Genomic DNA, 22168 nt, shown 5'->3' with positions numbered 1-22168 from the left:
TGACGATCAGCCAGATGACCTCGCTCGGAGAGAGATTGATGAAGGCGGAGATCTCGATGAGATGCGACGGAAGAGAGATAGGCGTGAAGGATGGTGGGAGAGTGAAGCGGAAGTGGCGGTTGTGGAGAGGGAGTGAAGTGCGAAGCTCTCCATCGCCGGCGATTAGAGAGAGACGTGCGAAGTGTTTTAGTTTTTTTTTTTTGTCAGTCGCTTCCTCTCTTGCCGGGGAGAGCAATGATGATGAGTGGATGTGAAGAAGAACAGTCAAATTAAACTGAAACTCTTTTGTTCTTTCCTTTTAACCGAACCAGACAAACCGGAACCATTGTCAATGCTTACCGAATCACATTCTTAGTTTGGTTTGGTTTGGTTTTCAGGGATTTATCAAATATACCAATTCTAAGCGTACTTCATGATTTCATTCTCATTCATTTCGGTGTGCATTGATTTGAAACTTCTAGTTCTTCTCTAATCTCTCTCTTGCTATATGTTTTCTCCTAACCTATATCACGAATTATTAGCATCACAGGCAATAATACTAATCGTACATGCAAAAAAAAAAACAAATTAGGACGATAATTAGTACGTCCAAGAAAGATTGAGAATATAATGTGGCATGCAATCTACTGCTAACACTATTGCAGTTAGTTAACACGGGATTTTATTTAGCGTAATGTAAAATTTAGCTATTAACCATACACACTTTTGATTGAGTCTGCATGCCTTTTAACTAGAGAAACAACTTGAAGCGAGTAAAAGGTTTGCGGCTAGATATCTCGAATGTTTTGATATATTATCCAATGTGGATCACCAAATAACAAAATGCATGAACGCAGGTGTTTTATTAGTTCCAGGATGAATAGAGACCTCGAAATAAAGAAAGATGAAATGATTGGTTCATGTTGGATTTGACAAGAGTACAAATGGAAGAGATAAATCGTGGAGTATGTTACAACAACACAACCGTTAGATTTCAACATCATTTTCGTGTTAGAAATACTCACAACAAGTATATTAAAAAAATATCATTCAACAAAAGTACAAAACTCTAAAATATATCCTGAACACGGAAGCATTAGGGTGTATGGGTCATCCGACCAAGAAGCGAGGATGCTAAACACAGAAATATGCGGTTCATATCTTAAGGGAATGGGCTGCCACTCAAAAAATAATTACTATATATTATAATATTATCACTTACACCGAAAGCTCATCTGGAATCTTTGATGGCCCTCCAAATCCTTGTTAAAAAGATTTGTACTCAATACTCTTATGGCAAAACATACTTGCTTGTTATGTTATCAAGATACTAATTAGTAATCTCATAACCTATAAAAAAAAGACATACGTAGAACAAGAACACAAGTTGGCTAGCCAAAAAATAAAAACGTGATATAATAGGAGATAAGTGAAAACAATAAAAATTCCCTAAAACATTATTTTTGAGGATTACCAATTCATCATGTCAGATTAGTTACATAGTTCAGGTGTTTGAATCAGTAAGATAGATATATTGTTACTAGTAATTTTATAGTTTTGGAGAGGCTACCCACCGTGATAGGCTTAATTTGGATCGTAAAAGAGATTTAAAGGCCTAATTTTGTTAAAAGCATATTCTTAAACTTCTGATTAGAGATGGGGGAGACTAGAATTTTCTTGTGATGAACGGAAGAGAAGAAAAGTCTATAAAAGAAGGCGTTGAGAAGACAAGAGGAGGGGAAAGCAAGCAAGTGTGGTCTGGTGGTCTTATCTCTCTCAACGAATCATCATCGTGCACGCACCCAAAGAGAGAGAGAGATCCATTTCCCAATTTGGGCCGCCACTAGAATAATCTTCGGTCATCGCTGTCGTCATCATCCGCAACTAACCCTCTTTTCTCCGCATCTTCTTCTTCATCATCATAAAGCCTCGTGCTTCTGAATAACTACAAGCCCTTAAAGGTCGAAGATCGTGATTAAAAACAAAAATCTACACAAAGTCTAGATTTTGAGATAAGGGTTATCTTCAGAGAGACATGTCTTCCATCAATCTCTCCTCCTCCTCTCCTTCCACCCTCTCTCTCTCCGGCTCCAGGTTCGCTTTTTTCTCCTTCTTCCCAATTCAGCTCTGTTTTGAATCATGACAGAATAATTTGTGATATCATTAGAATTGGATCTCAATGATTTGATGTTTCTTTCCTGTGCACAGATTGAGCCAAACTTCTTCCACTACTACACTGATCCACCACCGTGTTACTTTCCCATCTAACCACCACACACCTTCGTTTTCATTTAAAACCACTGGAAAAGCTAAAGCCTCAGTGGTCTCTAGAGAAGATGATCTCCTTCTCTCTTACACCAACGGAAACCCTCCCATCGAAGATCCGTTACAAGCAGATTCAGTATCCCTTGGAACACTTTCTCCTTCGGATTCACCTAATGCACCACCCAACGGTTTCGTCGCTGAAGATGATGACTTTGAGTTGGACTTACCCACGCCTGGTTTCTCCTCCATCCCTGAGGCCATTCAAGACATTCGCCAAGGAAAGGTTCGTTTTTTTTTCTTTTTTTCTCCTTTATTAGTTTCCTTGATTGATTTGTGGGGTTATTGTTGTGTCTGTGCAGCTTGTGGTGGTTGTGGATGATGAAGACAGAGAAAACGAAGGTGACTTAGTCATGGCTGCTCAGTTAGCTACACCTGAAGCTATGGCCTTTATCGTCAAACACGGAACCGGGATCGTCTGTGTCAGCATGAAGGAAGATGATCTCGAGAGGTTGAACCTTCCTCTTATGGTCAACCAAAAGGAGAACGAAGAGAAGCTCTCCACTGCCTTCACAGTCACTGTCGTATGTCTCTCTCTCTCTCAATAAAAAGCTTTTAGATCTTTGTGCTTTTGATTTTGAAACTTTTTTTTTCTGTTAGGATGCAAAACATGGTACGACTACAGGAGTTTCAGCTCGTGACAGGGCAACAACGATACTCTCCCTTGCATCCAGAGACTCAAACCCTGAAGACTTCAACCGTCCAGGGCATATCTTCCCGCTCAAGTACCGAGAAGGAGGTGTTTTGAAACGAGCTGGACACACCGAAGCCTCCGTTGATCTCACCGTTTTAGCTGGACTTGATCCCGTTGGAGTGTTGTGTGAGATCGTTGATGACGATGACGGCTCCATGGCCAGATTACCAAAGCTACGTCAGTTCGCAGCCGAGAATAGCCTCAAGATTGTATCGATTGCTGATTTGATCAGATACCGAAGGAAGAGAGATAAGCTAGTGGAGCGTTCCTCTGCGGCTCGGATCCCAACGATGTGGGGACCTTTCACGGCTTACTGCTACAAGTCTATACTAGACGGGATAGAGCACATTGCGATGGTTAAGGGAGAGATAGGTGATGGTCAAGACATTCTCGTGAGGGTTCATTCTGAGTGTCTCACGGGAGACATATTTGGATCGGCGAGGTGTGATTGCGGGAACCAGCTCTCTCTTTCGATGCAGCAGATCGAGTCTAACGGTCGCGGTGTGTTGGTTTACTTGCGTGGACACGAAGGAAGAGGGATTGGTTTAGGACACAAGCTCCGAGCTTACAATCTGCAAGATGCTGGTCGTGACACGGTTGAAGCTAATGAGGACTTGGGACTTCCTGTTGATTCTAGAGAGTATGGGATTGGTGCACAGGTATATATATATATATATATCATCAAATTAAAGATCTAAATGCTTTTTTTTGTTACTTGGAGTTGCACTCATTAGTGTTTGATTGTGTAGATGTTAAGGGACTTGGGAGTGAGGACGATGAAGCTGATGACGAATAATCCGGCAAAGTACGTTGGTCTGAAGGGATATGGATTAGCCATTGTGGGAAGAGTGCCTCTGTTGAGTCTTATCACAAAGGAGAATAAGAGATATTTGGAGACGAAGAGGACTAAGATGGGTCACATGTATGGCTTGAAGTTCAATGGTGATGTTGTGGAGAAGATTGATAATGATGCTGAAACCAACGAGTCTTGAGTTCAAAGCTCGAGAAGCAGGATGAACCGAATCAAACCAAACCGGGAAGACGTATACTTTAAAAAAGAAAACAGGAAAGACATTTATTTGGAAAGAGCAAGGCAAGAAAATACTTTGATAACTTGAGGAAGTTGATTGGATTGGTTTTATATTCTTTAGTATGATCTTTATCTGATTTTTTTTTACAATTTAACGAATTCTTCAGCATTGTTACTTTCGAGTTGAGTAGTTTGCATTTGATTTGTTAAACTGTGAACTGTGGAGCTTTGTACTGTACAATTTATTTCTAATAAAAGCATTTTCTCTTACAAACTGTGATGTTTTTGGACTTTTGTAAAAAATTTAGGTACCCATATAAAAATAGTGTATTTCTTTTATAGTTTTGTTTTTCTAGTTTTCATTATTCAAATTCTTTGTCTATACAATTCATTAAAAGAAACTGCTAAACCATAATTAAGATACAAGAGTTATATTTTTGTACAAAGGAGACAAAATCTTTTTTTTTTTTTTTGATCAAACATTCATTCATTCAAAGACTAGAGTTTTACACACCAAAGATGGAGGAGTTTAGCAATCCTAAGGCTGATTTTGCCACAGTATCAGCCTCACCATTACATAACCGAGATACATACCAAAAAAAAACATAATCAAAGGTTTTGCTAAAGTGATAAATATCAAATACAATTCCAAACAATGCTGGGATTGAATTCCTTTCTTTTAGTAGCTTGACCATGGAGAGAGAATCCGACAGAATCATTAGGACTTTAACGTTTGACGAGGCGGCATACATAACCGCAAAACGGATGGCGAGGGCTTCAGCCATTAGCGCCGAGGAGGTATGACTACGAGAATCGCTGCAGGGACTCAAGTTCAATTGTGGAAAAGAGTTGTTACACAAAGGAGACAAAATCTAACATCTAATTGTCACACTGAAATTTTTGTGACATTTGTTTAAATCTGACTCGGTTACCCTTTGTGGAAAAGAGTTGCATTCAAATTTGGACAACTTGTATATCTTTACAATCTCACTTCGAGTCTCTGGACATCACTATGGGCCTCAAGGACCCCCGTCCATAGCCTTCAATTTCATTAGATTTTTTTTCGCTGGCCTTATATTACTGGGTTTGCAATTACAATGAATGTTTTTTTTATTAAATTACAATGAATGTTTGTCTAAACAGAGGTAAGTTCTTGCAAAAATTAATTTAATATAATGCAACAAATCTCAACCCCCCCAAAAAATTCAAAAGAAATATGGTATTATATTATTCGATAGATTTCGACCAAAAAAAAAATTATTCGATAGATTTTTTTTGTCAACTATATTATTCAATAGATAAAACCAAAAAGATATGCACAATACAGAAAGATATAAGAAGATTTCTTATTCAAAAAAAAAGATATAAGAAGATTACATACCAAATTTATTGTTAAATCTTTAAACATATCAAATATTTTAAAAGGACCAGAAAAGAAAAAGGAAAGAAACAGAGTGTCAGAGACGTTTTAATTATGGAAAGAAAATTGTAACAACGGCCACATTTTCCTTTTCCATCACGCGTCAATAAAACTAACACATGTACGCTCGTGATTCAATAATCACATCTGTCATAGAGCCGTTAGCGCCGTAGTCGAGGGAGGAGGTTGAAGCCATACGCGTTCTCTTTTTTTTTTTTCCCATTGGACTTGTCCCCACCTCTTTTACTTTTATGCTGTAGAATGAAATCTTATCCGTTGGATTAAAGTCGGTCTTAAACGTACATATCAACGGTGCAGATTCACAATACAACTCGAAACAGTGGACCCCACTTCGCCTCTATATAAAGAGGCTCTTGTCCTAACTTCGTAAAAACATCAAAAGCAATTAAGCAAACACACGAAAACAGCAAACTTCAAATCTCTCTCTCTCTATATCATAATGGCTCTCTCAAAGTCTCTAGGGTTCCTTCTCCTCGCAGCTCTCTTCGTCTCCTTCACGGTGGCTCAATCTCCGGCACCAGCACCAGCTCCTTCTAACGGAGGAAGGCGGATCTCTCCGGCGCACTCACCTAAGAAGGCGTTGTCTCCTGCAACAGCTGTTTCCCCTACTCCTCAAACCGCACCAACTCCAGATTTCACCTCCTCGCCTCCATCGCCGCCTGCAGCGCACTCTCCTTCGGTTTCGCCCGCTGTTTCTCCGTCTACCATCTCCGACTCTCCGGCTCAAGCTCCCGCTCCAGCAAGCGGCGCCGTTTCTAACAGCTACGCGGTCTTTGGATCCGTCGCCATTATGTTAACCGCTGCCGTTTTGGCTATGTAGGTTTCTTCTCGGCATGGGTTTTTTAGAATAAATTAGGTATTTATTTTATTTAAAATATTTGCAGAGAGATGATTCTTTTACTTTTTCTTTTTTCCTTTTTATATATCGAATATTCGGATTACTATTTGTTTCTCATTTTTGTTGATCTTATAATACATATTAATATATGAGTTTATCAGATTATTAATTCCGAATTTATTTACAGTTTGGTCTGAAAATATTTAACAATATAATGCAAAATAATACAAAATCTTCAGCTGCGAAACTACAATACATAAAGTTATAAGTTATAACCGATCAAAATGTGAAGTGTAACTCAAAGATTACATTCCTTTAATTAGTTGTCATAGTGATCTTGCGTATATTTACATTCTCTTTTAAAAATCTTTTCCAAACAAATTAGCCCAATGAAAAAATATAGATAACTAGGATTCTACTGGTAAGCAAAAAGCCCAATAAGAAGATGGAGACCAGACAGAGTAACAACCATATGATAGCGATATATCCATCGTAACATGAGCCTTTAGAGGCCTTAATAGTAGCCCAGTGGACGTTATAATTGTAATGAATAAATCTTAAGGCCGTAATAGTACATTCGTTTTTCTTCTGCTTTAGAGAACACTAGTATTATACCCCGTACTGCGTACGGGAAGAGAAAAATGATTGGAGTATTATGTTAACATAATATGATCTGTAACAAAAGTTTATTGTCGTATGGTTAATTATCCATGTACGTACTGCAATATTTGTAGATAATACTTGAGTTCTATTAGAATAATACTAACAGAGAAAGTGATTAATAATATGATCTGTAACAAAAGTTTATTGTCGTATGGTTAATTATCCATGTACTGCAATATTTGTAGATAATACTTGAGTTCTATTAGAATAATACTAACAGTGAAAGTGATTAATAATATAATTTTCAAATTCATTTTACTTGGTTGCAAGGTTTCCATAGTTTTTGTTATGTTTCTCTTACAACAGTTTACAGTGTAAATATACATAAACTAATTCATGTATTGTAAAGCAATCCTAAATGTGTAATTACATATATACACATTCGTGGCGTACATAAATCAAGTAAAATATGATACTGTTTTTAGATAAAGGTTAGTAGAATACCTGTAATTTTAGTTAAATGCTAATAGTTTTTCGGCAGAGAGATTTTTACTCTTTCAAACATCTTTTAAAATCTGCATTGTCATTATTTATTAGCCATGTAACATAACTTCTACTAAAATGCAATTGCTACAAAATAAATAAAGATTTTTGAAGACCAATATAAGAGACAGAGAACTTTGAAGCAAGACATATGCACAAGATATTGACATAATCAAACAAAAATTCACTCTTGTTGGAAATAAGAAATTAAAGAAGCAAGTGCAGATGAATGATATGTAAAAGTATATGACACATGGAGCTGTCAATTCATCAATTCCAATAGATTCAACATCACGGTAACCTGAAAATCATAGAAAACCCAATTGAATATGCTGCAACGTGCAAAGTTTACAAAAGTCAGAATGGTAAATAGTTTAGAAAGAGCACTTAAGATGGGACCTCCAATCTCCCATTCATTTGTAGGCGGGGTTAATTTTCAATCTGTCTTGTGTCACTCCAGTTTTCGTCATTCCAAAAAATGTTTGAATTTTCCACAGAAGCCGACTCAAAATCAAAATGAATATTTTTTCAAAGAAAAAGAAAATCAAAATGAATATAGAACCAATCCAGTGTATGAAAAGTACATGACTAAATAATATAAATTGGTCAGACTAAAATACTCAGGGCTGTTCAGCCGTGCCTGCTTCATGAGAATTTCCACTCACCATATAACGTCTTAAGAACAATCAATTTTCGACTCTAGTGTCTCCTCTTCATTAACACATTTATAATTAAAGAATTGGGTACATGATGAGAAAGTATAACCTTGAGTTTCCTGAAGAAAATATTGCATGTGAGCAAGTGAGGGGGCTTGATAGATAAAAACTACAGTAGAAGTATAGAAAAGAGTTAGTTACAAAAAAAAAGTATAGAAAAGAGTGAGATCTAAAAAGTTTAATGGAGAGTACGTAAAATAAGATAGAAGTATAATATGAATTAACAAATTTTCTCAGAGAAGAAGAGTTGCAAGTCCACATCGAGCTTGTAGATTGCTGGATTAGAGAAGGAGAGAAAACGGGTTTCGTAAGCGATAAGCAATAACAGAATAACCATGCACAAATATAAATGATATAGTGGAAGTAGTTATTCGGGAATTGCTAGATCGTGGAGGTGTGTAAAGAAGACCGTCTCTTGACGTGGATTGAGAGAATTTTTGATTTCTAATTTTCTAGTAAAAAGTTAAACAAACACAAAAAAATAAACTAAGGGCCTCACTGGTGTAACCGCAGCGGTTGCGGTTACGGTTGCGGGAGTTTGCGGGTGCGGATGATTGCGGTTTTAAGCGTTTTCTAGAGATTTGTACGACTGGTACAACTGTTAGAAATTGTTGCGTTTGCGGGATTTTTATGACTGATAAACTACCAAACGCAACATCTGTTAAATAATAATTTAATAATATTTACATTTTATGTAATTATAAAAATATTAAAAATCATAATAATATGATAAATATAAAATTTATATTTATAAAATCATATTATTCAATTTTAAAAATTTATAGAAAATATTTTTGTTTTGAATTTTTATAATATAAATTGAAATATAATATGAATACATTTTACAATTTCTATTATTTCAATTGAAAAATTTTTATTGAAAATTTTTAGTATTATTTTTATTTATTCTGTTTTTAAAGAAAAAATATTTACCCTCCTGCAACCGCCCGCAACCGCAAACGCTAGCTGGAACCAGCTTTTGATTTTAAGAGGTTCGGAGTGGTTTGAAGCGATTTGTAGCGTTTTTTGTGATTGTTTCGAAACGCCAACAACCGCTATGAACCGCAAAAGCTGCGTTTGCGGGTGGTAGCGGGAAAACCAGTCAGCACCTAACATGTAAGCTGAAACGTTTAGCCTTTTGCATCTTTATTCTTCCTGTTTTCTTTTTTGATTTTTTTTTTTCAAAAAATCTGAGAAAACATAGGAAGTGGTTAGTTACTCTTTTCTTTACTACCGAAAATTAATTAGGAGTTGCAGAGAAAAGTTTAGTTGTATTTTTATTGATTTATTAAGTTTTTCCACTTGTCAATTGTTTTATTTTAAAAAAAAATATTTTCCATTTGTCGGAATTTTATTGGTAAGGCGACTTGCGCTTTAGTATATAGAGATTCATCTTTTCCTCTTATTTGGGCATGTCAAATTGAGAAAAGTACTTACCAACCCTGAGGTTTTTGCCCGAACCGAATCAAACTTTTCAGTTTTTGGTTTTGTTATAATCTTGATTTCGGTTTAGTTTGGTAAGATTTTAAAAATTAATTTGACTTTCTGTTCGATTTTTTTTTAATATGAATACCCGAAAATATCCAAAATAATTAAAAACTGAATCAAATTAAACCAAAATAACCAAATGAACCGAATTTGACCGAAAATATCCTACCTTTTGAAAGAATCATACTGAAATCTAAAACCGAAACAAAAAAAATTGGTTAATTTGAAAATAAATTTAAAACCCAAAATTAAATTGAAAATCGAACCAAACCAAACAGATATTTTCGGTAGAATTGTGGTGGAACCGAATTGACTTTCTGGAGCCCAAACAAAAATTGAAAGGGAAGTGACTTTAGGTGGATCCTGACCGCTGGATATTGTCTTCCCTTTAGCGAAAAGAGAGCCGTCAGATGAGTAGATCCAGCTCCGACAGTTTTACACGAGGCTTTTAACATATGAAGGCGATGTAGCACCTATCACCACCACCATCAATAATGCGAATTTTTATATGTAAGCCAATTTTATGTGTATGTGGTTGATAATGATATATTGATTTGTGCCCAATAAGATCAAACTATTACGGTTGTGTATTTTAGTCATAAAAAAACATATTGACCCATATGTTACAAACCCTCTTTACAATCCAATCAAATATGTGGCTATTATATAATTATGGTCACTCCATACGTGGAGGTAAGAGTTATAAGATTGGTTCCTGAAAAAGACCTGTTTCTTTAGTACTACAATGTGATTGATACACTTTAGTTGTATAGCAAACGAGTTTTAATCAGTATAATCTATTAGTACCAAAAACATATAATTTCAAGCCTTCGACCAAAACAATTTGACTGAAACTCATCGATATATGTATATTGAGTGAAGGATTGGAACCGATCAATAACTACCAGTGTGTATGAATGTTGACATAGATAATATTCTTATGGACCATTTCTTCTTTCTCTATCTCCATTTATGTAAGAATGAACAACCTTTGTTTTTAATGCTTCCATCTTTTTTTTCCCTTTTATTTTCCATTAACCAACTACCACTTCAATAATATACAGAGTAGCATGCTCTCATGGAGTTGCAGCGGCAAATATTATTACTTTTAACAAACTTTATATGTCTAAATCCGGATTCAGTACTTAGTTAACACAACTTCCATTTACAAGTAACAATATATTTACATATGGATTAGCAAATGCTCTAACTGGTAGAACTAATCTGGTCAAACTATCAATTCAATGTAGTGCTGGGAACATTTAGCTTAGGGAATGAAAGAGGAATAATTTAAAGAAAGAGTAGACATACGCAGAATTTGAGAAGAAAACATTAGGGAAATGCATGGACCTATATGAAAACTCCAAAGAAAAATGAGCAAAAAAAAAGGTCAAATGCTATTGTACATAGAGATGATCAACAACATCAAAACACAGGTAGGCAAAGAAGAGGAACCAGGCTTTGTCAAATCATAGTTTAATGACACTCACTCTCCAACTTGTCCCAATATTTATAGTCTTTGAAAAAAAAAACTGAATCATATATTTTGTTTTGTTTTCACCTCTGATCTCTTCACTGAAAATCATGTAACAAGTGTCAGTAACTCAATTATTCTTTGTAAAATCTAAAAAGACATATACACTCTTGATTTATAAGATAAGAGTGGGCAGAGTGTTAATTATAGTATATGATAATTGAGAAGCAGAGTGTTACAAGCCCATTACTTCACAGCCTGTAGATACAACATATTAGAGACTTTGGTTTTAAATTCTCTCTGAGAAAATAGACAATTCAGAGAAAGCTCCAAATCTTATAGCATCCCATGTGGGGATATAAGCTCTTCTTTCTCTTTCATCTTTATAATCAAAAACTAATCAGTCTCTCCTTTCTTGGAACTGTTTATTTCACACTCTTTCCACTTTAATCTTCTCCTCTCTCATTCTCTCTCTCTAGTATCTTCTCTTGCTTCCACCACAAAGAGTTTGTGAACGATGTGGGAATCTGAGAGCGACTCCGGGGTTGTAGGAGGAGGAGGAGGAAGAGAGTATGGTAATGGAGTTTTGAGTTCTAACAAACATGGCGGCGTCAAGACTGATGGGTTTGAGCTTAGAGGCCAATCTTGGTAATGTCCTCAAAACTTCAAAACAACTATAACATCATCTTTCCTTGTTAAGGAAGTTATAAAACCTTTTGTCTTTGATTAGGTTTGTTGCTACGGATATCCCCAGCGATCTCCTGGTTAAAATAGGCGACATGAACTTTCACCTGCACAAGGTAAGTCAATATCCTTAACGCAGGAGTTTCATAAGTTTTATGGTTATTAATATTCTCGGTTTCTTTGCTTTTAGTATCCGTTGCTGTCACGCAGCGGGAAGATGAACAGATTGATCTACGAGTCACGAGACCCTGAGCCGACCATACTGATTCTTGATGACTTACCTGGAGGACCAGAAGCGTTTGAGCTAGCTTCAAAGTTCTGCTACGGAGTTCCCGTGGATCTCACGGCAACTAACATATCAGGTCTGCGTTGCGCAGCTGAGTATCTCGAGATGACAGAGGATCTTGAGGAAGGGAACCTAATATTCAAGACAGAGGCCTTTCTCAGCTACGTGGTTCTGTCTTCATGGAGAGACTCGATCTTGGTGCTAAAGAGCTGTGAGAAGCTCTCGCCTTGGGCTGAGAATCTTCAGATTGTGAGGAGATGTAGTGAATCTATCGCTTGGAAAGCTTGTAGTAATCCAAAAGGGATTAAATGGGCTTACACAGGGAAGTCACCATCTCCATCAACTACTACTGCTAGTAACTTCGCGAGTTCTAGTCCTAAATGGAAAGAGCCAAAGGACTCAGGTTTCTATTCTAGCCCGAGTAGGAACAACAACAACAACAACCAGCCTGTTCCTCCGGATTGGTGGTTCGAAGATGTATCTATCTTGAGAATCGATCATTTCGTTCGTGTCATCACTGCAATCAAGGTACATAGTATACTTCTCTTTAAAGCATTTTCACAAACATCATAATTCTTAACTAGCACTGGGCATTCAAGTCGGATTGGTCGGGTGTGTTCGGTTTATTCGGATTGGAGTGTCTAGGACCCACTTAAGAACCAGACATTTTTTGGATCGAATCGATTAGGGTAATGTCGGTTTTGGGGTCGGGTTTCTATTTTTTTTCATACCAAATTAAAAATAGTTCGGATTTAGTTTCGACATGTTGAATTAGAGTTGAGTTACAATAAAAGTTACGATCTGATGTAATTCGCAGTAAAAATTATGTGGTATAAACGGTAGATTTATGTAGTGAGTTCGCAGTAAAAATATGAGTTATTATAATTTTAAAAATTTTGATTGGTAACATTTTTGATGTATAAATTGTAGTATGTATAATTTTAAAATAATGAATATAATAATAATAACGTTTTTTATAAATTTGATAAACTAATTTACAAAAACAAAATATATTATATTAAAAATGAAGGAAATATACTTTTTGTATATTCTAAAAATACCTATATATTTATATATAAAATTTTATGTTTGTAAATTTTTAGCCATTAAACAGAATTAGCAACTAAAATAATATGAACATTTTTGTTTTACTAATTCAAATAGAAATAATTGTTTATAAACATCTTTACTAGTGAGTAAATAAGTATTTAGGTTTTTTGAAAACATTTATGAATTCCAACACCTTAACGTGAGATAGTGGGTGCATTAAAAAAATTTAAATTGTTAAAAACTAAAATAAACGTAGGATAACTAACATAACACAAAAAAATTCTTAACTCAACTTCTAATACATTGAGGCTTTGATTGGTGATATGAGTTAGAGTTATTAAGTTTGATTTAGGAGTGTAACTCAAAAATGTTACCAATCGTGAGTTAGTTTTAATTTTCTGAGTTAATGCTTGAGTTAGAATGTGTTATTATTGAGTTACAATTTTGACTTACCCCTTTGACAAAGATGATAACTCAACTCTTAATTCAACATCAAACAAAATTCAATGTATTTGGGATAATATACTAATGGTAACCCTTGAAACAGGTGAAAGGTATGAGATTTGAACTTCTCGGAGCATCAATAACTCATTACGCCGGAAAATGGCTTCCTGGTCTGATCAAAGAAGGATCTCCCGACGAAATGAGCGTGAGCCACGGAAGCAACAGCAGCGGAGGAAGCTCATCAGGTCCCGACTGGAGAGGCGGGCTCCACATGGTCCTCTCCGGAAAACCAAACGGACATCATCAAGACTCCTCCTCCGCCCCTTACCTTGCGGGACACGGAATCAGCCCTAAAGACCAGCGAATGATCGTTGAGTCCCTAATCAGCATCATCCCACCGCAGAAAGACTCCGTCACCTGCACCTTCCTCCTCCGTCTCCTCAGAGCAGCCAACATGCTCAGAGTGGCCCCGGCCCTGATCACGGAGCTTGAGAAACGCGTCGGGATGCAGTTCGAGCAGGCGACTCTGCAGGATCTTCTGATCCCGAGTTACAGCAGCAAAGGAGAGACGACGATGTACGACGTCGATCTTGTTCAGAGGTTGTTGGAGCATTTTCTCGTTCAAGAGCAGACGGAAGGGTCGAGTCCGAGTAGAATGTCGCCGTACGCCGACGCCGGAATCCCGAGAGCGAATAGCATCAGTGGTGGTGGTGGTAACAGTAATCAGAACGCGAAGATGAGAGTCGCGAGGCTTGTGGATAGTTATCTTACTGAAGTTGCTAGAGACAGGAACTTGCCGTTGACGAAGTTTCAGGTTTTGGCTGAGGCGTTGCCTGAATCTGCGAGGAGTTGTGACGATGGGCTATACAGAGCAATTGATTCATATCTTAAGGTCAGTGCCTTTTAAAACCGAACCGACCACAATAAACCGGTCATTTAATCGAGTTGGATCTTAATTACTGAACCGGATACAGACTATTAAAACTATGAAAAATATCAGTGAACAAGACAAAAAACTAGTTAATTCTAATAATTTATATTTAATCTTTATTTATATTTTAATTATGCATCATTTCACTAGAAAGTTACTTTTAAATTTATATATAAAAAACTAACATATAAATAACATTTTGAACTAAACTAAATCCGATGATATTGAACACTCATCCAAATAATTATTTGATTCAGCTTTCAGTGTGGTTTTAAAAACATTAAAGTAGAAATAACGGGTATTATGGTTGAACATAAATCTTGTTTGGTTTGAACATGTTTGGTTTGAACGACAGGCGCATCCGACATTGTCGGAACACGAGAGGAAGCGGTTATGCAGAGTGATGGACTGCCAAAAGCTATCAATGGATGCGTGCATGCACGCGGCTCAGAACGAGAGATTACCACTGCGAGTTGTGGTTCAAGTCCTCTTCTCGGAGCAAGTAAAGATCAGTAACGCCTTAGCCAACACATCACTCAAGGAGTCAACTACGTTAGGAGAAGCAATGGGTACTACTTATCAACCAATGATCCCAAACCGTAAGACATTGATCGATGCTACACCACAATCTTTTCAGGCAAGTAAGAGGAAGACTTGATCAAAAATTCATATTACAAACTCTCTTTTTTGCTAATGAAAGTTTTGTCATAAACACAGGAAGGGTGGGCTGCGGCTAAGAAGGATATTAACACGTTGAAGTTCGAGTTAGAGACTGTAAAGACAAAGTATGTTGAGCTTCAAAATGAGATGGAAGTGATGCAAAGACAGTTTGAGAAAACAGGGAAAGTGAAGAACACTTCGTCTTCAGCTTGGAGCAGTGGTTGGAAGAAGCTAAGTAAGTTGACTAAGATGAGTGGACCAGAGAGTCACGATATGGTCGGAGGAGAACAAGCTGGTGTTGATCATCAACCCACGAGGAAACCAAGACGATGGAGGAACTCAATTTCTTGAGAAAGTTCTAAAACATAAGTGAACAACTTTGTGTGTTCTTGATTTGATTCTTTGATCCTAGTTTGTAATGCTATTGATTTTTGGATTTTCTAATATGGAATAAGTGACATAAAGATTTGATGTTTATGTGTAGCCATGCGGGTTCAGTTAGTCTGGGTTATTCGGTTTGAATAGTTTAGTTTTCGGTTAGTTCAGTTAAACATAAATCTTACTGAATTAATACAAGTAAATTCTAGTTTGGTTTGGTTCATTATTCGGTTAGTTTTGTTTTTAAAAATCTTATACCCGTTAAATTTCGGTTTAGTTTTATTAAAATTTTGTATAAATACAGTTAAATTCCGTAAAATAATGTTAGTTTTGTTAATTCGATTAGTTCAGGTTAGTTTAGTTTGATTAGTTTGGTTTGGGTTTTTGGTATGGTTAGACATTCTTTAAAAAAGAAAAGAAAACTGAGGTAGTCAATTGTCGAATTAAACCGAAAACCATTTTTTTTTTCAGAAAACCTACCGAATAGAAGTGAACCTCTAAACGAAATTGCAGTTCCACCGTTCAGTTAGGTTCAAAATCACAGGCGTATTTTATGTCCCTTATGTTACTCAAAGTCTCAAACAAAAGACCAAGATTTTTTTATATCATCTATCTTATTAAAACAAAAATATTAACACATAATAGTTTACGATAAAAAATTTCATTAATAACTTAACAATATTCTGTTAATTTGAAAGAGTTTGTGTATTTAAATATTTTTGCATTTAAATCAATGTTTTGAAATTCGACCTGAACCTGGTTAATCCAAAGATCCGACAATTCAATTTAAATTTTTAAAAATATTCATATGATGCGCTTGCAAACCCAAGACTAACCGTTTGAACTTCAGAATCCCAGGCGTATTTTATGTCCCTTATGTTAAGATCTAGTCAGTATTATTACAAAACCCAAACGACAAAATACAATCATATTTGATACAATTAATAGACACTGAGAGAACATGAACAATGAACAGAGGCACAAAAACAAAAACCGAGTAGCAAAAGACAAAGGAAGGGGTTTGCATTATTACAGACACTCAAATTTATTACATAGAACATGACATCAACTCAAATAAAACCAACGGACCCACTTTAAGTCATCATAATAGACAAAAGAGAGTGTGGGTCAGAGATATTTTTTTGTTATCATTACCTTAGGGAAGATTTATAGACCACGCGAGTTTGAGACGACGAGACTTTGAATATTTCGCCCTTTAGATTTCACCATCCACACTAAGCCACAAAAGATAATCATTGTCGATCAATGACCATGATGACTTTGAGCTTTCTTTCTTCAACTTTTTTGAAAATGGCAGAAGCACATAGACCTAAAGTAGTCCACTATTTACAGCTAAAAAAGCTGGTGCAGAGGATACGGTACTACTCTTAAACCCACTCCACACGTGAGAATCTTCAAGCCTGATCTGTCTGTAGATTTCTTGTTCCCCATGTTGTGGTGACTTTGTGACTTGGTGAGTGGTGGAGGTTCTTTTTTGTTTAGCAATGGTTCTTAATCTCTGTTGAGATTAAGTCCCGTTTCAGCAACTTTAGGTAATCAATGGCTTCGTCTAGAAGTAAGAGAGCTTCGTTTCCTTTTGCACCTGGAACTATGCTCTCGAGTATCTTGAGAGCTGTGCGGATCTTGTCTTTTCTCGACTGCTCGTTGCTCAGACCCGAACCAGTCTCTTCTTTGGTCGAGATGTTTGATTCAGGGAGCTTTTCATCCTTGCTGCCCACAAGTGATGATGATGATGAGCCACTGATGTTTCCTACCTTATCCAGTAGCTTCTGCCTTTTACAAGGACTATTATCTATTTCTTCCGACGCCCTTTTGTTGCAAACTTGATAAGGAGAGTGACCAGTGCTCATTACTTCATCATCACTCTCGCAATCATCATAATCATCATCTGAATAGAGCAATGCATTGATCTCCTCAGTGTCTTCATGCATTTCCGACTCTTTTCCATTTACACACTTCTCATCAAACTCCTCAAAAGCAACATGATCTTCCCTGAGACCGCGCTGTAATAACTCAGAGAGTTTCACTGGTTCTGCAGCCGGAGGAGATGGAAACCCTAAGGGAAATGGGCATCGTAGTAGACGAGTCTGGTTTCCTGACTGATCGAATATCATAAGTCCTTTATGAGGAGACTCCAATGCTCCATGTGGAGTAGCAGCAGCAGCAGCGGCAGCGCACCAAGATCTCATGTCAGACAGGGAGAACCGTTTATCATCATTACTCCACAGAAGAGACTGGAGTGGCGGTGGCTGCAAACGGGGAGCATGACGCTCAGCTGCAAATAGTTTCCCCAGCTCAGGGAGAGGGAGAGAAGGAGCTGCTATATTTTCAAAGCAAGCTAGAGGCCTGGTATCAAGAGGCATTGCTCTTGCAGTTAGGTAACTTTTAAAGAGAACAAACACTGCATGACCAAAGCAAAAGTGCAAAAGATCAGCTAAGGAAAGATAATTGGATTAGAGTAATGAGGGAAAAGTTTAGTTGGTGTACCGATTGTTAAGTAGCTCCAATCAGGTGAGTGCAATACTTTGTGGTTACCCTTTTGAAATAAGAAGTGAAAGAAAGAAAGAAGAGGCAAGCGAACACGAAAGAAGAAAGACAAAAACACAGCGGGGAAAATGACAAAACCAACTACGTGACTGGTTTGAGTAGAAGTCTGAAGTATTCAGCCTGAAACCAAAAACAATCATAGTTGGTTAGTAAGAGTAAAAGCTTAAAAGAGGTGATTAGTGAATCATCATATGTGCTACACAGACCTGGCAATTATCCATGGGTTGAAAGCATGCAATAACTCTAACTACAATAGCTGGTCTGTTAGCGTCTCCTGTCTCGTATTTCAATGCTCGAAATCTTGTTTTACCAGGTGACTGACACACCATAACTTTTAGAAAACCTTGAAATTAAAAAAAGCAGAGAAAGAGACCAAAACTCTCTTTTTTTTGTGTGTGGAGGGAAAGGAAGCAAGGAGCTTAGCTGATTCTTTGTTCACAATGGTACACGTAGAAATGTCGGGATCCCATTTTTTTGTTTTTTTTAAAGAGAAGATGGTCAAAGAAAAGAAGAAGGTTTTGGGACTACTGGGGAGAAGGGTTTGGTTAAAAGAAGAAAGAAGAAGAGATCTTTTTATAGAATGACACGGCAATAAAGATTCAAGCGTACAACTTTGCGGTATACGTCAACACAAGTAGCGAACCAACACATGCTGCTCTTTATACACTCTAGTTTGGTCTTTTTATCATCCACTCCTTTTTTTTATTATCAAATCTATTTTTTTTTTGATATTTTAGTAGTTATCTGTGCAAACAAAAAACATCTCTCATCAGCATCATCACTAATAGTCCTAAATCCATAAATCAAAACACTTGTAAAAGTACAGAACCTAGGTTCATAATATACACAAAATACAATCTTCTAAGCCGGATTAGAACCCTAAGACTACGTAAAGTACCCTAATCACGAAGGATTTAGACCGTTTTAACCATAATTTCCAGTTACACAAACAGAGAAACACAGTGACGCATAGAGAGAGAGAGCGAAATTTGATACCTTGCAGAGAGGAAGCAGAGAGGGATGGTGTTTGGCTCAGATCTGGAGAAAGAAAACGATGAGAGCTGAATCAATGGGAAAGCAAAGGGATAAGAGAGATGAAAGTGACCAACGAGCAACTCTAATGTGAACCTTTTTTTCTTTCTTTCTTACGAAACTGTTATAAGTGGCAACAATGTTAACAAGACTTTATAAAATGGTTTTATGACGCTTTTGCCCTTTTCGTCCTTTATTTGTTTACCAAATCACCCCCTTCTGGTTCGGTCCGATTTGAAATCTTTTATTTGACTTCGGTTAGGTGATAATATATATTTGGTATTATTTGAATGTATCATCAATCATGTATGTTTTGTATAAGGTTACAAATATGAATTTATGTGATTATTACATAGTTTGAGTTTGAGGTGTAGCAAATGATAATTTAGGTTATATATAAAGAAATAAAAAAAGAAATGTTACTTGGAAACTAATCTTGTTGTAATTAAAACGGAAGCAAGTGTTATTGGTGCTTTGCTTGAAAGAAATGGGGACAAGGGGGCCGAACGTGTATATACGTAATTATGGTATTATATCATGACGAACTCTCACGGTCCATAATTTCAGGTTTATCATCCTTTCTAAATTACTTTGTTGATTATTCGTTAAAGCCAAAGGCTTTCTCTTTTAGTTTTTTTCTTAGTGAAAGCTAAGTTAGTGAAAGTGTGCTCAAGCTTTTTATTTTCTTTAATTACATTTTGTTCAGGTGCGTGTTGTGTTTTCAAACACCCATTGTGATGGAAAAAAGAATAAAAGCCAACTACTTTTTTTTTAATTCAAAATTTTTAGCATCTAGCTTATATGCAACGCCAAATATATAGCTCAGTACCTTTTGTTTTTATTAATATTCTGTAGACTTTCATTTATTTTTATTGTAAAGTCGAATGTGATTGGGGAATGTGGGTGAAAAGAAAAAGAAAAAAAAAAAGAAAAGGAGTCATAAGTGATGATTAAAGAAATGCACGGGAAGGAATTTCAAGTGCTTAATTACCCGCACGACTTCTCTCACATTCCTCCTTTTCTTTTGTTAGTTTACATATCTTTGTCTGAAAAAGTTTGTAGCTTTGGTCTTTTCCTTCTCTCCTTTGATTTGATATTAAGAACAGTAACTACTGTTTTAGGAAGTGTTGAGTTCAACATTTCATCATGGTTTCAAATTATTATTACTCAAACCAAAATCTAATTTGTTTTAGATAAATTAGTTTCCGATTGCTATCAGTGGCATTTTTATTCAAAATAAAATAATTTGAGTGAGAAACATAGATTTGAACCAGCATGAAACTAACACGTGTTTTCCTTTATTGGATCAATTCGATAAAAATCTATATGAACATTCGGATGACTGATTATGACCCTTGCACAATTAGAACTAGGCTAGCATATTATTGCGGTTGTTTAAGATTAGATTTATTCGGCTGGTCTGAATAACGTGTGCTGAAGATGTTTACCACTGCGTGACTTTCATTTTGTTAAACCTTTTTAGCGTTTTTCTAAGCAAAAAGAGAAATAAAATGGCACTACAATAATAATATCACAATAACTGAAAAAAAACATGCAACATTCGGACTGAAACAAGAGTAACGGGGTCTTTTATTTAAGATAAAACGTTGTCCACCGAGTTTAGACAAGCACTGACAAGAGTGACATCACATAGTGTTGTTTGAACAAAGATCCCCGAAGCGATAAACATAAAAAGGGTTAACACCACTTAATAATTTAACATAAGTTTTGTTGCGCTTTTGTCAATAGAGAGAGCATTACTGCACGCTGAGTACTTCGATTTCGAAGTCGAGAACCGAGTTCGGCTGGATTCCCCACGCCGGAAATCCACCAGGACCATATGCGTAATCCGGTGAGCACTGCGTAAACAGATAAAAGCCACAAGCTAAAGATGTTAAACGCTATCACACAAGAATGGTTTCCAATACAACAAGCTCTAAGTATCCATCACTAGTAGATAAGAATGCTTTCAAGAGACAACAAAGTTCGGGAAGAATCAAATCTGTTTTCATGTTGATAGGAGTAGTGTACAATACAATACAATACATACCCGCAAGCGAGCAACCTCTCCAATTTGCATTCCCATAACGCCTTCATCCCATCCTGTTTCAACAATTAAAAAAAGTTCATATTAACTCTCCCAAGGAACGGAAAACAGAAGCCAATACATTACATATTATATGATGAAACAATGAAAGAAACATAGTGAAGAAGATTGTTACCTTTGATGACAGCACCTTTACCGATTTGGAAGGAGAAAGGTTTTTGCCCAGCGTCCTTGGTACTATATATACCAAAAGTCCAAAACAACATTTAGGCCAAAAATAACAAAGACAAAGCATAAGAATTCTACAAGGTGAGGGAGTGTGTGTGTGTGTGTGTGTGTGTGTGAGAGAGAACAAGTTAATAGCGAGAGGATCCTTTACCTCCAAAACTGCTGGGATAGATCACCACCTTTCCCTGAATCAAAACAAAAAGAAAAAACATTATGATTTTACGCTTCTGAGAGAACTCACAAAGGATTGTTAAAGTGTATTATAAAAGAGTTTCAATCTCATACAAGAAACTGTTAATATTATTATAGATAATCAAAGCTTCTCAACACAATTACAGGGAGCTTAAAACAAAGATTGGTACCAAAGAAAATAAACCCTAATAAATTCATTTTTCCAGCAAGAAATCAAACGCAAGCAGCAAAACATCACGCGACTACCGGATCAAAAATCTCCTAAGCTAAGCAGATCTTCGATAGATCGATATCGCAATAGGTACATGGAAATATCAACGATATGAAAAGAGAAAGTACCGAATCCGGTGCAGTGGACAGTGACGGTTTGACCCGGAGCGGGTTTGGCACCAGTGCCGGGTCTGATGACTTGCTTCTCCACACCCATCGCTTAGCTTAATCTTCTCTTCTCTCTGGTCACTCTCTCGCTCTATTGCAGCTTCGTATCTCCAGATGCTTATGCCTTGCGTTATTTGTACGGTTTTATCTCCTTTACCTGGG

The 22168-nt window shown here is 36.6% G+C and overlaps 5 protein-coding genes across 7 annotated transcripts; 3 read left to right on the top strand and 2 right to left on the bottom strand.

Annotated features, from left to right (window-relative positions):
- The first annotated feature begins 1733 nt into the window (after positions 1-1733).
- On the top strand, positions 1734-4299 carry LOC108863126 (bifunctional riboflavin biosynthesis protein RIBA 1, chloroplastic). The gene is made up of 6 exons (XM_057011419.1): positions 1734-1899; positions 1937-2073; positions 2188-2527; positions 2604-2825; positions 2902-3654; positions 3745-4299. Exons 2-6 carry the CDS (start codon positions 2015-2017, stop codon positions 3985-3987), a joined length of 1617 nt encoding a protein of 538 aa, XP_056867399.1. The 5' UTR covers positions 1734-1899; positions 1937-2014; the 3' UTR covers positions 3988-4299.
- A 1527-nt stretch (positions 4300-5826) lies between these two features.
- On the top strand, positions 5827-6473 carry LOC108857651 (classical arabinogalactan protein 1). The gene has a single exon (XM_018631658.2). It carries the CDS (start codon positions 5906-5908, stop codon positions 6284-6286), a length of 381 nt encoding a protein of 126 aa, XP_018487160.1. The 5' UTR covers positions 5827-5905; the 3' UTR covers positions 6287-6473.
- A 4941-nt stretch (positions 6474-11414) lies between these two features.
- LOC108856725 (root phototropism protein 3) lies at positions 11415-15658 on the top strand. Of its 3 annotated transcripts, none has more exons than XM_057011418.1 (6): positions 11415-11776; positions 11859-11928; positions 12003-12626; positions 13696-14484; positions 14879-15164; positions 15245-15658. In XM_057011418.1, the coding sequence occupies exons 1-6, from the start codon at positions 11646-11648 to the stop codon at positions 15532-15534; spliced, it is 2190 nt and encodes a 729-aa protein (XP_056867398.1). In that variant the 5' UTR covers positions 11415-11645; the 3' UTR covers positions 15535-15658. The 3 variants fall into 3 exon arrangements, with proteins under 3 accessions (XP_056867398.1, XP_018486096.1, XP_018486094.1); XM_018630594.2 differs by having other exon boundaries at positions 15241-15404; XM_018630592.2 differs by having other exon boundaries at positions 11419-11776; positions 14879-15160; positions 15241-15658.
- An 816-nt stretch (positions 15659-16474) lies between these two features.
- Positions 16475-19289, bottom strand: LOC108862962 (transcription factor SAC51). Its single transcript, XM_018637236.2, has 4 exons — positions 19126-19289; positions 18336-18873; positions 18070-18249; positions 16475-17983 (listed from the first exon to the last, which is right to left on the bottom strand). Exon 4 carries the CDS (start codon positions 17943-17945, stop codon positions 17061-17063), a length of 885 nt encoding a protein of 294 aa, XP_018492738.1. The 5' UTR covers positions 17946-17983; positions 18070-18249; positions 18336-18873; positions 19126-19289; the 3' UTR covers positions 16475-17060.
- Positions 19290-20728: 1439 nt separating this feature from the next.
- On the bottom strand, positions 20729-22129 carry LOC108857249 (peptidyl-prolyl cis-trans isomerase FKBP12). The gene is made up of 5 exons (XM_018631210.1): positions 21968-22129; positions 21588-21621; positions 21384-21445; positions 21212-21264; positions 20729-21020 (listed from the first exon to the last, which is right to left on the bottom strand). The coding sequence occupies exons 1-5, from the start codon at positions 22053-22055 to the stop codon at positions 20919-20921; spliced, it is 339 nt and encodes a 112-aa protein (XP_018486712.1). The 5' UTR covers positions 22056-22129; the 3' UTR covers positions 20729-20918.
- Positions 22130-22168: the final 39 nt, after the last annotated feature.

This window comes from Raphanus sativus, chromosome 5 (assembly GCF_000801105.2).
Source record: "Raphanus sativus cultivar WK10039 chromosome 5, ASM80110v3, whole genome shotgun sequence".
NCBI classification, from domain to species: Eukaryota; Viridiplantae; Streptophyta; class Magnoliopsida; order Brassicales; family Brassicaceae; genus Raphanus; species Raphanus sativus.
The sequence above is the reverse complement of the archived record's forward strand: the minus strand, read 5'-3'. Positions and strand labels throughout refer to the sequence as shown.